We start from the raw sequence: 15,586 nt of genomic DNA, 5'->3' as shown, positions 1-15,586 counted from the left end.
ACTCGCCGACATGTGTTTGAATTCGTTTGCAGTCTGGTGTAATGATAGTTGTTGCTTTCATCCAATTAAAATCCTGAATGGACTGTACATGATGTATGTACACAGTGAATCGTGTAGATGTGCACAGACACACACAAATCCAGCAAGGCACAGACAGGCTGTTAAAAATCACGACATAGCTTTTTTTTATCTTGATAGAGGCTGCTCTAAATAGTAAATGACTCTGCCCATAACCACATGATAAAATGGTATTATGGTGTCTCAGCGATTTTTCTTGACCCCCGAGAGAATATTAAAGAATCCTGGCAGTTGCATAATACTGGACACGGGGGCTCGTAGGCAGCAAACCAGAATGGAAGAAGAAAAGACAACCTGGGATGGTTTTAAGTCCAGACTTGGCTAGCCTTGTCACAGTACCACACCAAAGAAATAGAAATGCTGGCTAACAATGAGCAGAGATTAAAAGGAGGCAGGAGAGATACATCTGATGCAGTCTTTTTTTATTCATAAATACTTTTTTTTTAACTCATTGCCCTCTTCAGAATAAAAATACACTTTATCTGTATGATATGTTTAGTCTATAGGACAACTCTGATTTTTCTCAAAAGCATTGGTGGTCAGTGTGTACAAGTAGCGTGATTTTACAAAGGTTATAATCATCTGAATCCTTTCGATATGATGGGTCAAGAGGTCAAATAGTCAATTGTAACACCTATACTATGTCCAGGTGGCAAGTGGGGATTGCTATAAATTCATAGCAGGGTTTGGAAAACAAGAATTAAAGAGTTAGTTTTTGTTGCCTATAACTTTTCTTGTGTATATTCAGACCTACTTCTTTTGGGGTTGGTAATGGGCAAACATTGCTATTGTGTTCAATATTAGACATTTGTTTATAGAAAAATTCTTGCATCCACCAAACAACTTTGAACAGCTCTACATATGAAGTCATGGGAACAAAGTTAAGACCTCTTGCATTGACCACTGCTTGCTGGACAGATTAATGACGTCATTGTGTTGGTCACCATTTGAACAAACTGATCATTCTGGTGAAGTGTGGTTTTATACTGAAGAAGGCAATATGTGCCAAAACATGGATTTATGAATAAAAACATTGCATCAGAGTTATGAGTGTTACACTCTTGTCCCTCCACTCTGCCGCACCACCATCAATTCTGTTATTGTATTAGAGTGCGTTGCTTCCCAAGACAAAGCTCTTCTGTCTGGGGTCAAGTTTGGGAGAACTTGTGATCTAATGTTCCCTTGTCAACTCTGAGTTCTTTCACATTGAGAGAGGCTGTCTTTTACCTCAATCACAGCTGTCATTTAGTCTCTCATTTGCTCTAAGTGCTCATTGTGTTCAGGCATTGTTGTTAGTGTTCATTTTGAAACAGGGCTTTGTTGAATGTTTGCCATTTTAAGTTTAGTTTTTGCTCACAAATCATTCGGCAGTATTTTTTTAAAATTGTCTTCATTAGCTTTACAGTGACTGAGCATAAACACGAGCCAACTGTAGGCACTTGAGGCAAATCATTTTCATTACCAAGCCTCTCTCTCCATTCACCAAGTGATTAAAATAGTGCAAATGAAACCTGGCAGTGTTTTCATTTGCTTGGATGGGGTTTTCACTGGTTTTAAAGGGACACTCCCACATATTTTGTGTCTCTGTACTGAACACACAGAGATTGATATTGATCCCATGTAACTTTGGGTGATATGGCAAACAAAAAGCATTTACCATAATGTTGGGTGTGTTTCTTTTAAAAAAGGGTTAGGTGCCAAAAGCTAGTTAGGTGGTGAGTTTATGTATGATATCTATGGTTGGGTGGTGCTTCAGGGTGTAAATAATTAAGACATTTGTATTGCCCAGAGCAGTCTTGTAGAGCAAAGATAAATCTAGTCAGACTGATTTTACTGAGTACTGTAAAAAGAAAGCACCATTGTACACATTGTACAGTTACATCTTGTTAAGTTGATAAGTATAAGTTGAATACATAAATATTAAAACACAAATGTATGGGTCTCCTTCATGTTCTTCAAGGTGGCAAAGGCAAAAACAGTGAGTTGCTTCCACTATACATTTAAATGTTTTCGGTGGCTCATGTATGGATTTATGAACAGCTCCATTGTGGAGATAGTGATGCAATTCTATAGTACACCACCAGAGGGAGCATGCCTAGCTGCTGTAGTTGTATGGGACTCCTGTTGCAGTATTACATAATGAGTCCCCAGGATGTGATTGTGCATGAGTAATCTCGTGTGTGGTAGAGAGAAAAATGGAGGCACAAGTGTGTCTGTGTTTGTGAGGTTTTCAAAGGTTTACACATTATTGCTGATTATTATTGATTTATTAACCACTGAGTAATGCTAAGCTACCTGTTTGCTTGGGTCCCTTTTTCCAATGCATAAAACACAAAACATTCAAAAATAGCTGGTAATATTGTGTCTGTCACAGGGGCAAAAGTCATGTTTCTCATTAATTTATGTTTTGGTTGACACTGAAAGGTTTAACCTCTTTCACTGATCATGCCAGAATTTTTTAAAAACAACTTTTAGTAAAACATTTTCGTGCTGGCCTTCCCATTCACTGTAGTTTGTGAGCCATCGTGCGCTGACTCACTACCAGAATGTTAACTACTAGGGAAGGATTTTAGCCACTCTTGGGCTGTGAGCTATTTTTCAGTTTATAAGGAAAGAGTGGGAGTTGTGCAGCTGAGCACACTGTCACTCTACCTTCTCTTCGTCTCTTTCTTTCACCCCCTCCCTATTTCTTTTCTTTCCTTCTTTTTTTCTGCAGCCATGCAGCTGCTAGGAGACAGGAGCAGCATGAGCAAACAGGTTTCCTCTCTTTAGCTGCTTTTATCCACCTCCCTAAAACCACATAATTTCCCCTTATTGAGATTTTTCTTTTCTCTGAACCAATTAATGATCACATCTATTCAAAACTGTTGTAATGTGGGCAAGCAATGGCCAAGACACAGTCTGTTATGCTGTCATAATGTTGATTCACATGGCTCCAAATCTTGTGACAAGCCTCCCAGTTTCTCTCTCATTCTCATACACAGCCATTCTCTCTTCTCACCTAAATGCCATGAAACAATTTACTGCTCAGTCTGGTAGGTTTTGTAGTTGTTGTTTTCCACATTTCAGGTTCAGCCTTGCTGTAATTAAGAGGTCGTAAATAAACTTTCAGACACATTTAGACATACCTAAAATATTAGCAGAGGCTCTTTGCCATGGGCAGTCTTCATCTTGTTAACATTTTGTAAACCTTTGTAAATCTTTTTTTAAAGCAGGTAAAACAAACTTTGCATTTTATAGTCTCTTATATGTTTGCTTTATATACTTGTTGTATAATGTATACTGACCTGTTTCTTTTCATTAGGGAGACAACGGAATAGGCTAGAACCGATGGACACCATTTTCGTGAAACAAGTCAAGGAAGGTGGCCCCGCTTACGGAGCTGGGCTCTGCACTGGTAATCATCAAACAATCAGTGTCCTTCATTAACCAAAACCTACCAGAGATTGACTGGGGTGTAATTAAATGGGAACTCATGACATTACAATAGCCCAGTCATAATCCTGTAAATAATGTCATACAGAGCAGAAAACTTCCTCTAAGATATTGCATGGGTGTTTTCGAGTGTTGCAAGCACAAGGGGGAAAAATGCAAGGAGTGCAGGTTTCAGGCCATGTAGTTATAGGAAAGGGCTTTTTTTGTGCTCATTTATTGGGTAGATACTCCAGTGACTTTATGTTTTAGTGGATACAGAGAACCTTCAGCATAGTTACTGGAAACGTCAACATCAGATGACCGATGCTTTCTTAAGACAAATAGCTTAGTCTTTTACTACCCCTCTCTGTTACTGATGTCATTACTACTTTTTTCTAACGCCTGTTAGGTGATCGAATAGTGAAGGTGAATGGAGCAAGCATCATCGGGAAAGCCTATTGTGAGGTTATATCCTTGATCCAAGACAGGTGAGGTTTATATAAATTTGTATGGATAATTCTGGTCAGTTGGTGTATTGTCCCTGTTTTAAATCTTTTTGTTCTCCAACAGTGGTGACTTTCTTGAACTTTGTGTCATGCCAAAAGATGAGGATATACTGCAACTGGTAAGTTTTTCAATACATTTTTTTTAAATGGGGTTCAGTTCATATGTTACCACCCTGTGTTTTTCTTTCAGTTTTTAAAACAGGAACTGCTCCCTGTTTCTCTAGTCCCACAATAATTCCCACTATATCTGATCTTACAGAGCTGCTCTAGTTTAAGGTGTTCATGTTGGACAGTAGTCATGAGATGCAAACAGCCGGCCTTTCCCATCAGAGCTCTTTATCTAGGCCTCCTAATCAGGCCAGAGCAGCATTTCTGTCTGAAATGGGCCAGATGGATTTGTAGAGCAAGCATTAGCTAAAATATATACAGATTATGTTTTGACTTGCAAAAGGCAGGTAAGAGTATTTTGTTAAAAATATGTCTTCAAACTTAGGTCTATACAGAATAGACCTCCATTAAACAGCTGAGTTGTATAAAAGTTTTGCTCATTACTCTGGCTGGTATCTTTAAGCCCTCAACATGCTTAGGCAATATAGATCTCTGCCATAAAGGCTGGACTACATGTGACAGCCTCACTGGTTTGTTAACTGTGGTGTTAACCCAACAGAATTTGAAGGGGGGCTGCTTTCTGTGGTCATATATTCATGCATGTGTGTTATTTTGGATGGTATGAGACGTACAGTAATTCTGGTTGATGTAGACCATCAACCACCCTAAATGGACCACCTTTACCATACCTAAATGAATTGAACTTCAACAAGGAAATTATGCTAATCCAATACACGTCTTTTTGTCCAATTCAGCAAATATCTCCTCACGGTCCGCTAGCTGTCCATTCTGTGTGTGCTGAAAAAAATCCAGTGTTTGTACACAGCCCTGGCTCTGTAAATGGGAAATAAACAAAGTGGCTTGGACCGGGCTACACAACACTGTTCCAGCCATTCCAGCCATGATTTATGCGTCACGTAACGTTAAATGACTTGCCCACAGACATTCAGCTTACTTTCTAATTTGCCAAGACATGCTGTTGTTGTGATGTTAGCTATAGTAGCAGGAGAGTTGTGAGTATTGCTCTCTGGAGCTGGTGTGCTGGATCTGGGAAATCATCTCATCCTCTCTGGCTGTTAGCTTAGCAGCAACTGTAGAGTCAGTTTGCTAACCCACAACGTAGCTAATGTTTGTTGCATTACTTGCTGTGTCCTTGCTATATATCATGGTATGTGCCATGGATTGAATTTCTCCAGAATCGCATACCCCACCTTTAACCTTTTATGCATGCTGCAGGCAGCTGGTATGCAGCTACTATGCATTCTGCATATTCAGGGCACAGCGAAGGTGCGCTCATCTGTTCCATATCTATTGCGAATCATAAGTGCTTTGTCAGGATGTTCAGGAATCTTCTCCCAGGGGCTTATTGTTCTCTGACATCCTGTTTATGAATTATATAATGAAAGAGCTTGGCAGTTTGCTTTACCTGAAATGTTCCCTTGTGGATCATTTATGTCCAGATTGAATCCTCATAAATAAATTGATAGGTAACTCAATTAATCATTAAGGAGTATGGGATCCAGAATTGCAGTATGTATTGTTTCTCTCTTTAAGCACCACACCCTATCAAAGATATGCAAGCAGTCATTCATCTAAACATTTAAAATGTGGTGTCAATGCTCTTTATTATTTAGATATAACATTCTATATTCAGTCAATGAAAATTAAACTTGTAATGTCACAGAAAAATAAAATATTGTGCACATCCACTTAACCCTCTTCTTACATCTGTTATCAGTATTTCTCCTTCCTTATAACCAATGGACTGTTACTCCACCCTTCTTCCGTTAGGTCCTCCCTCTCTCTTGCTATTTTTTCCTCTGTACCCATTTACACAGTCCACTGTATCTTACACGTGTGTTGTGCACACTGGCCACAGTGTTGCACAGTAAATGGCAGCCACACAAAAATAACTATTAATGTAGGCAGGCAAACTGATGAGGGCTATCCATAAGAGCAAGAGGATTATCAGAGATGCTAGCAGGATGACATTACAGTGTAGGAGGCAGCACACACTGACTGCTAGGAGACAGGCAGCAGTTGCTTAGCAAAGAGACGAAGAGAGTGTACATTCAGGGAGCAAAAAAAGGGAGGGAACTGCACGCCAGGAAAGCAGTGGAAATACGGAGCTGGGAAAAAAGAGGGAACAGCATGAATGATGATCTCAAACCAGTAGATAAAATCAGCTGACTGCTCTGTGTTTTGAACAGGTTGATGTTAAGGGAACAGGAGAGAGGAGGAAGGAGTGGGAGGGGGAGCTGTACCATCAGAGCTGAATGTATAATCAGCAGCTGCTGCTTCTGTCATGTGAGCAATAGCAGGGGGAGGGAGAGAGAGACATAGACTGGAGGCACCTTGTTCAGTTAGCGTAATATTCTGGCTGAAGATGGATAAAACCACGGAGACTTAACAGCAGCATGAGAGACAAGCTTCTGCTCCTGCCACCTCACTCAGGACAGACTGGCACAGGCAGGTCGTAACGTGGCAACCCCTGCTACATCTCTGCTTCTTCGCCCCTCTGTACTGCTGCTGCAGCTCTAGTATATTTTTAGCATGTCAAGCCTAGGCATTGCTGTGGCTGCTTTTTTTTTTTTTTTTTTGTGTGCATTTTGTTCTGATGGCATTGTTTTCTCTTCCACCCTCTCTCCCATGATTTTTTAACACTCTTGTTTTCACATGCTGTAACGGCAGCCTTTTTCTCGGGAAACAACTAATCTGGTAAGCAAACAGCAGACTGGGTAGCCACTTGACGTTGACATGTTATGCTTGCTGTCTCATTTTGCATATTTCATGCATGTCAGCATCGTCATTACATGATGTAGTCTTCGGATTTTACAGATTTTTATTTGCCATGGTTGACTGTTTCAATGGGCAGCTCTGTGTTGGTGATTCAAACGTGTAGACTGTAGAAATGGCCGATGGATTGTACATGCGGTACCTGTTAGATTGAGCACTCGAGTTGGCGTCCAGCTGGCACCTCAGTGAAGCCTCGCCCCTTCCTCATCCTCAATGCCAGATGTCATTAGTGTGATAAAGGCCAGTGACCTCTGAACTCTCCTGCACACTCATGCTTACAAAGGGAGGAACAGAGCCTGGTACTGATAGCTGTGGCACACACACAGCTTTATGTAAGATTGTAATTTGACACCAGGTAGCAGGATCAAAGTCCTCATACCTTCACACATCTTTTTGCTTGTTTTATGTGCAGTATGTTATGAGTAAAGCAGATTAATGCAGTGAGGCTTATAAGTCCAGAGCAAGCTCCAGCTTTAATTTTGTATTAATTGAAAATTATTTTATTAGTATCTGCAGTGAAATGGTATAGGCTTCAGAACCTTGGACAATAATCAGGCCGGATAAATATAGCACCTTTTTCTATGAGGGATGGGCGACCTCCTGTCTGTCTGAGGTTACAGTCTGTCAGTCTGAGGTGGGAGAATGAAGGCGCTGGTTACCTGTCAACATCTATATACATTTTTACCGTACACGTTTATGTTGTCATGTTTGTTCAGATATGTCGAATGTTACGTGTAGTGATTGTTACAGTCTTTGCTGAAAATGTCACAGTGCAGGCTGAATATTGAGTTCAGTAGAAATAAACACCATTCCACATGTATCGTATGGTGTGTACAGTTATAGAACATAGGCAGAAATAATGGAGAAAGACTGCTGTAGCATAAACAGTTTGAAGCAATATTATAAGTCTCTGTTAGTGAAAAATATTTTCTTCCTTGGCTTATATAGTGTACTTTGATCTATCATGGAACAGTGAACAGTACCATGAGAACTCTAAATAAGGAGCAGATGAAGACCACTGACACCCCTGAACTGCTAACGCCTCCGCTCACTCATACGGCAACATGCACTGCCCACACACATTTATTCAGTAGAATTTGTAATAGCATGCTTGACTTCTATGTAAGCATCTAGTAGCACACTGTTGAATATTACACACACTTGCCAATGCAAATGTACTATATGTATTGTAACACTGCTTTGTTGCTCTGTCTCTAGGCCTACTCCCAGGATGCCTACCTCCGTGGCCACAGCAGCTACAGTGGAAATGCCCGTCACATTCCTGAGCCACCCCCAGTATGCTACCCCAGAGTAGACTGTAAGCCTACGGGCATGGCCCAGGCAACAGACTCAGCAGAGCAGGTCTGCCGAGGGCCAACAGTACCTCCTGACCATGGGTACCGCAAGGAAATCACAGTGCCCCCATCTCCTCCTCCTCAGTCATATCCAAAAAGCCAGATGGCAGTGTGCATGCGCAACGACAGCGTGAGGACTGTAGTGGTTCCTCCTGATACAGCCTATATGGGGCGCATGGGTCCAGCACATAGGATAGATTACATGGACCCTGTCTTTGTTAGGGGGAGGCCTGGGTCACTGGCCCAGTATCCGCACCCTCGAAAGGCTGATGTCTATCCCGGTGGTCCAGGAATGCTTCCATATGGAGGTCAGGCACCTCATTACCCAGCCAACAATCAAAGCATTGATTGGCGCACTTACCAAACGTACAGGGAGTACATTGACAACAAAGGAATCCATTCCCATGCTAGTCGGACTATCCAGGAGAGGCTGGATAATTTGCGAGCTGCCAGTCAGGCCACCTTTGGCGCTACTCATCATGTTCCCCTGGGAGACTGGGGCCCTAAGGGAATACGACGGAGGAGTACCTCCCATGAACGGTCATACCAAGGACCTCCACCTCACTTTCAGATTGCCCCACGCAGTGCTTCGCAGGACCGCATGAGCGGTGCAGAGAGAATAGGCCAAACCAGGAACTGGCCTCCTCGAAGCGTGTCCCAAGATGGCCTAATGCACAAAGCCCGGGCACATTCCACGGACTATGTTGACCCTGCAGAGCTGGCTCAGCCCAGTGAGAGGAGAGGAGGGTATGGAAGGGCAGACCAAGGTACGAGGCCTAGCAGACAGTCTATCCCCAGACACGCCATGCTCTACAGGCCTTCTGTTGGATACAACAGTGGCATGAGGGGGGTACCCAACCCGTCTCTCTACTCTAAAGGACCAGATTCTCTTCAGACCCGCTCCTCACCCATGCTCTCAGATAGATCCTCACATTTTGGAATGAGCACAAGTGCTGAACATTCTCTTGCTGACCAAAGAGTTGCAGTCAAAGGACACCATGTGCCCCACACTACCCAACAAGGCCAGAGCAGGATGCGGTCTGAAACCATGCTGCCTGTGGAGGCAGGCAGAGACGCAGCATTGGTAGGACACAGATCTTCTTCATGCTCCACCTCGAAACAGATGCCTCAGAGGCCTAGCATCCTCAAACCACCTCACCCAGATTCCCAGAGTCAGGTCAATGGGCGAAGCCCCACGGAGACCAGGGTTGTTCTAAGGGAGAAGCCCCCCTCCGGAAAGAACCCCAGTCCTCTGCGGCACCCCTCCTACATCTTGGCTGTAACTGATGACGGAGCAGATCCCACAGCAGATGTGGTGGCATGCTGGCTTCCCAATGATGCACGTCGAGAGATACACATACGCCGCCTTGGGGAACAATGTCACACCTCCTGCTCCAGCAACCTGGATGAGTCTCTGGACTCCATTCCATTCATTGGTAAGAGAATAATCAGTTGTAAGACTTTCCGCCCCACATTGTCATGACAATGACAGCAGGCAGTAGTACCATGAGGCAGACTGGTAGCGCTGATACTGTAGCTAGTTAAAAGGCTTCCACCATAGATGCTAATAGAAATCAGTTAAATAGATGGATGGAAAACTGACTGTGGAGCCTGTAGGCCGCTATAGTTACATTGTTAATCTGATTCAGCGTATTATTGGGGTGTGTGTATATACAGTGCTGGGGAGATGTTCAAAAATAAATTCATTTTCCTGGGAAGATGTTATTAATCAGATTTTGTGGCATACAGAGAGGTTTTGTGGGATATTCGGCTTAACTGGGTTAACTATAGCGGAGTGAAGGATGGCTTAAGCCTTTTGGAATATATTGAATTCTTGGATGGTCTCTCTTCAGGATGGATTGCATTATGGTTCAGTAATGCATTTTCTGGTGATTAAATAGTTGTCATCTCATCTCTGTTAGCAGTGCTTTGAAAAGCAGTTTCCAAAAATGTTTTAACTCATACCCTTTGAGAGGTTATCAGAATGTTTTGCTTTTCACTGCTTTGTTTCCAGTTTTGGCAATGGCACCAAACACATTTCTAAATCTAGTCTGAATTTTACAGCCAAGATTTTGATTGTATTCAGTCTTGTTTTAGAGAATCTGTTGTAATCAGTTCAGCAGTGAGACAATATTCATAATTGATAGGAACTTTCAGCATGTTTATTGGTGTGCCTTGATGAGAACATAGCCATAGTTGCTGGAGGCAAGACTGAGTATGCAGATGGAGGACCATTTTAGATGTCTTCAATGTTCTTTGAAATCTACTGTCAGATTGAAAATGTATCAAATATTTTATATTCAAATATCTCTCTGTATTGTCTGTCTCTGAGTTTGTCTTTCTCTCCATCTGTCTCTTCATATATGTATTATCTATCCATCTGTCTGTCTACCAGTCTTTCTGTGATACCACATTATGTAATAAAATGGAAAAGTAAAGGCTCTGTGAGAGTGAATATCATGTTATTGACAGTTAATTTTTGCTGTATTTGTTTTAGGTCTAAGTGTTACTTCAGTATGATTGGGCTGGCCACCAGAGAAATGATAAGTCCCTGATAGTGAAAAGAAACTTAAGACAGATTTGAAAGACCCAAGTCTGCATATTGTTTGTTGTTTTAACTTCAGTAAACTGTCTCTGATGGTTTTGGAAGGACATAAAGGAAACATTTTGTACTTTGCAGGTATGGAGGAACTAGGTCACAGGCAGCAACGGTACTAGAAGGTTTTAGTTTGACCCATGGGAGAAGGGAGTTAGTTTCTGAGTAAAATTTGGGTCTTTTGAAGCAGTTAATTGTAAGATAAATCTAACATATGTTGCAAAATAAATTTTACTTGAAAGTGGTTCCTAGTTCACAATTCTCAAAGCTAAAACTTCAGAATCCTGTTCACTTCTGTTAATTTTAGACCTTTAATAATCTACACTCAGTTGCCATTTAGGTACACAAGTACCTAAGTAATGCAGTCTAATACAACAGCGCTGCATATACTTTCATGAAGATTAAACTGATTTAACTGTAGGCTGTAGTTAGTACAATACAGTACAATCCAACAGCACCACTAAGAGTTTTTTAATATTTTGTCCACCCCATTTATATAGATAGGTGTGGGCTGGAGGAATGGCTTCAGTTGTGGGCAAGTGCAGGTGTTTTTGTGTAAACTTGTTGAAAAGCTTAAGTTTGTCAGAGTTCATGTTGTCGTTGATTTGTTTATTAAGCATTTTGAAATTGTGCCTATTGCACTTTTCTTTACTCTAGGTAATGTGACCCCCTTCTCTACACAGTGCTAAATTTAAAGTTTATGAATCTAGGTAATGTGTGACAATTTTAAGTTCGATGTACAGAGTATCTGTGAGGTCACTACACCTGTGGATTACCAACAGTGTTTCAGACGTTCCGCCAGTGGTTGTTAAGGAAGCCTGACAGGCCAGGTGCAGACAAAGCAGGCAGTGACAGTGATGATGCCGCAACACCACCATTCTGGGACTGGTGCCCCAGCCCAGGAAAACAGTGCCCTGATTGTGTAAGCTGCTGGACCTCCATCAATGGCCAGTTTGAAAGCCCACTGGTCCAGGCCTTAGTCGGTTGAGGTAATTTGGTCCTATAGCCCAAACCATCAATTTATTTAGCTAATCTACAGGCAAGCCATATATATTTGGTCTTATATCTTCTTTAGACGACAGTGGCCAGTATTTTTCAGCCTATTTTGCAGTGTACCTGGAATTTGGCCCTTGCTTGTTAATTGAGATAAAAGTCTAATTTTGGATACACTTTTTGAAACCTCTTTTAGTAGGTGTGTGTGAGAGCCTTTTGTAGGAATATTAAATGTTGTACTATCTATTTACAGTAAGAATGATCATATCTGATGTAGTTGTACATAGGACCAGAGAGTGAGCAGTCTTGACTGCATGATGTTGCTGGTGAACAGTTTGGGTCTGGGGCAGAACCCCTCGGGTGTTGCGATAACAAGCTGCCTGGTCTATGGCCTGTGAGGAGTGTGAGCATTAAACCAGCAGCTGAAGAAACCTGACTTCTTCTGTTCTTTTTAATGTATTTGTGCCTCATATGCAAAAGTTCACTGCATCCATTTGAGTTCAGGTCCTTTGGGTTTGTTATGGACTTTGATGTATGCAGAGTATAGTAAAATAGATTGGTCATCTCATATTTCAGAGAGAGTAGATAAAGATGGAAGACTTTAAAGTTGTTTCTACTAAATGTTTATCAATAATGGTCAGAACCTTAGTGAAGTAGCCTAACTGACCCTTTTAGGGAGATGGTGACATCTTTTTTTCCTTTGCCCCGTTTCAAAGTTGGGTACAGGCTGGAACTAGGACAGTTGCTTTTAAATTTAGCTCCAAAAGCCCCGCGGCGGCAGAGAGCAGCTTTGTACTCTGAGCTGTTTCAGGCTGGAAATGCTAGGAGTGGGCGGTACTCAAGAATTAAGAACTTCCTTCTCTCTCAAAAAAGGTGTCAGAAGATGATCTGTTCGACTCTCAGTTGTGGTGTAGCATGTTAGCCATGGGAATTGCAGAAAGACATAGATAGTTAATGAAGTTTCACCATGCCTGCATTCTTCTAGTCAGAGACATAATGTGGAAATATAGAACAAAAGTTTTGTTTCATGTCTGTGCTCACACTAAATGTTTTTGTCATCATAGATGAGCCAATCAGCCCCAGTGTCGACCGGGATGCCGCTCTTATTCCACCCTCCGCTGTGATATCTGTTGCACCATCCATAACTACAGGTCCCTCCAGTCCAGGCTCAGCATGCCCTCCCATTCGTCGTCAGCTGTCACATGACCAAGGTGAAAGGCATTGGGTTGGTTGGGTGATGGATAATGTCAGTCAAGGCTCGGCGCTACAGAATTCCTTTGGAAAGAAGTACAAATCAGTGAAATTTGAGGTTGTTTTATTTTCTCCATGAAATGACCTAAATGATTACACTCTAAATTGTCATTGATTAATTTTTCTTTCAATTTACTACTAATCCTTTTTGCTCTAGCTTTAGAAATTGTGGGTGTAGTGTTACTCTTTAAATTCATTTAATTAGGCACTCCCACCTTCACATGCTTAGTAAATACAGGTGAATCACCTTAACCCAGCGCGTGGTGGTGGTGTTGAAATATTCTCTTTTCACTGGTTTTCTTTAGCACTTGTTAGGCCACCTCTGAGAGCTTAATGTGACCCTCATTAACATTCATAACTTGGGTTATAAATTACAATAACATCATTTCATGTTTTTTTATCACTGTGTAGAGTCCCTGAGAAGTGCTTTGCTGGAGTCTGATTCAGCCAGCAAAACAGAGCGGTCCAAATCCTACGATGAGGGTCTGGATAACTACCAGGAGGAGGGCAGAGGGTGAGTGCATACTAGGATCAGGTCTTTGCTCTAGTTTTTTCTCATTTGTATTGGGTTATGGATCGTCCGACCTTGTCTCTGACTTTAAATCTGCCTTTCTCTGCTGTTCTTCCACTTCTTCAGATCTTCCAGTAAGCATATGCCCAGTCTCAGGGGCCTGAGAAAGGTGAGGAACTATAAAATGACTCACAACATGCTAGACTTTCTTTTGTCATTATACAACTTTTGATTTTGTTTTTCTTTGCTAGTACCCTGTTTATATTAGTCTTCCTCCTTTTCTGACAGTGGCCCCATTTTACCTGGCATTGAGCTGCATCTGGAATGACCAGATAGCAATCTATAAACACCTGTGCAAATAAAAATCCATGTGTAACTACACTGAAGACACATGGATTTAAGTAAAATTTGATTGCTTCAACAACCTTAGCAGATGGTAAATTACAAGCCAAAAGATGACCAATGGTAAATTGAAATATTTGTTCATACTTGAAAAGAAGAAGAAAGAAAAGAAGAAAAGTCTTTACTTTTTGTCTGTAATTTTAGAGACCCAATGAGAATAACAGAAAGAGAAATTAGATCCAGTTTTGTTTTGAGCATAACTGAGGAAGTAAACACTATAACATAAGGGAAAAACCTCCAGCACTGACTGGTAAATCAGATTACTATTCAACTGCCAGATCCACATTTTTACAAATGTAAATGTAATGTGGATGACTCTAATGTGAATACAGGTTTTTAGGTGTAAAATGACTCAAGATATTTAACCGTGTGATGTGTTTCTTGACAGCTTTGATTTTATGGTTATAGTCAGACAGGCTTTGCTGCTCTCTGTTTATCTTCACTGACTTCCTTGGGAAGTGTTTTAAGACACAAATGTTTTAGATATTGGGATGTCCTGATGACCATGTAACTGTGAGATCCCCACTTTGATTCTACCAAGAGATCTTTGTTGCATGTCATCTTCCTCTCTCACTCACTTCATGTTTCATGCCACCCTCTACTGTCAGCTAATAATATGAGAAAAAAATGTCATTAATTCACACTTGCAGGCTCTGGATGGACATAAATCTTCTGGGGATTCTGGATCTCGAAGGGATTCTTCTTCGGAAATCTTTGCCGATTCTTCCAAAGAAGGATTGCTCAATTTTAGGCAACTTAGTACAGATAAAAACAAGGTATGCCTGTACACTCATGCCTTCATTTAACAGACATATACAGTTGATCAGTAATGTTTTGATGTGTAAGTATTTCTCTTTCTCTCTCGTCTCTCCGTCTCTGTAGCGTGTTGGTGGAGGAATGAGATCATGGAAGCAGATGTATGCTGTTTTACAAGGTCACACCCTAACCCTCTACAAGGATAGGAAGGACGCACAGTCTCATGCTTTGACGCAATCTGACGAGGACCCACTGCGAATCAGCATCAAGGCCTGTCTGATTGACATCTCCTATAGCGACACAAGACGCAAGAATGTGCTGCGACTCACCACCTCAGACTGCGAGTATTTGTTCCAGGCAGAAGGGAGGGACGAAATGCTGTCTTGGATCCGAGTCATTCAGGAAAACAGTAACCCAGATGAAGAGGTGTGTTCTAGCAAGACCCTAGTATCGCATAGCCAAGTTAAGATTATTACCACATGACAATCTCTCATAGCCTCACGTCCAGCAAAAATGAAATTTAAACACATCTGTCAGAAGTCCCAAAGGGACAGGCACATCATCATTCTATCTAATAAAATGCCACCAGGGCAGAGCATAGCACATGTGGTTGGTTATTTACAGTTACAGGAAAAACAAGCAAGTTTATACCAGACTTTATTATAGTTGTGAAAGAAATAACAGGCACACCCATCAGGTTAACAACAAAGTGAACCAAAGTCTATCTTTGAATAAAACACAGTGAAGATGGCAGTGAGATGGAGAGGATTACTGCCTTTATTTATAAAATGCCTAACAAAAGCTAAAATAAGGTGTCATT

At 41.5% G+C, this 15,586-nt stretch overlaps 1 protein-coding gene across 3 annotated transcripts in view; it reads left to right on the top strand.

Annotated features, from left to right (window-relative positions):
* arhgap21b (Rho GTPase activating protein 21b) overlaps positions 1–15,586 on the top strand; it is a 37,994-nt gene that overhangs the window by 12,471 nt on the left and 9,937 nt on the right. For 2 of the 3 annotated variants that reach the window (XM_044219890.1, XM_044219889.1), the window contains exons 5-13: positions 3,383–3,475; positions 3,902–3,980; positions 4,063–4,117; positions 8,121–9,693; positions 12,911–13,057; positions 13,509–13,611; positions 13,735–13,777; positions 14,661–14,786; positions 14,893–15,192. In XM_044219890.1, coding sequence (XP_044075825.1) covers positions 3,383–3,475; positions 3,902–3,980; positions 4,063–4,117; positions 8,121–9,693; positions 12,911–13,057; positions 13,509–13,611; positions 13,735–13,777; positions 14,661–14,786; positions 14,893–15,192 — 2,519 coding nt within the window. Of the gene's footprint in view, positions 1–3,382; positions 3,476–3,901; positions 3,981–4,062; positions 4,118–6,673; positions 6,825–8,120; positions 9,694–12,910; positions 13,058–13,508; positions 13,612–13,734; positions 13,778–14,660; positions 14,787–14,892; positions 15,193–15,586 lie in introns of those variants that run through there. The other variant, XM_044219891.1, reaches the window with a different exon arrangement.

The sequence above is a fragment of the Siniperca chuatsi genome, linkage group LG13 (assembly GCF_020085105.1).
Source record: "Siniperca chuatsi isolate FFG_IHB_CAS linkage group LG13, ASM2008510v1, whole genome shotgun sequence".
In the NCBI taxonomy this organism is placed as follows: Eukaryota; Metazoa; Chordata; class Actinopteri; order Centrarchiformes; family Sinipercidae; genus Siniperca; species Siniperca chuatsi.
This window is presented reverse-complemented; position numbering and strand designations above follow the sequence as displayed.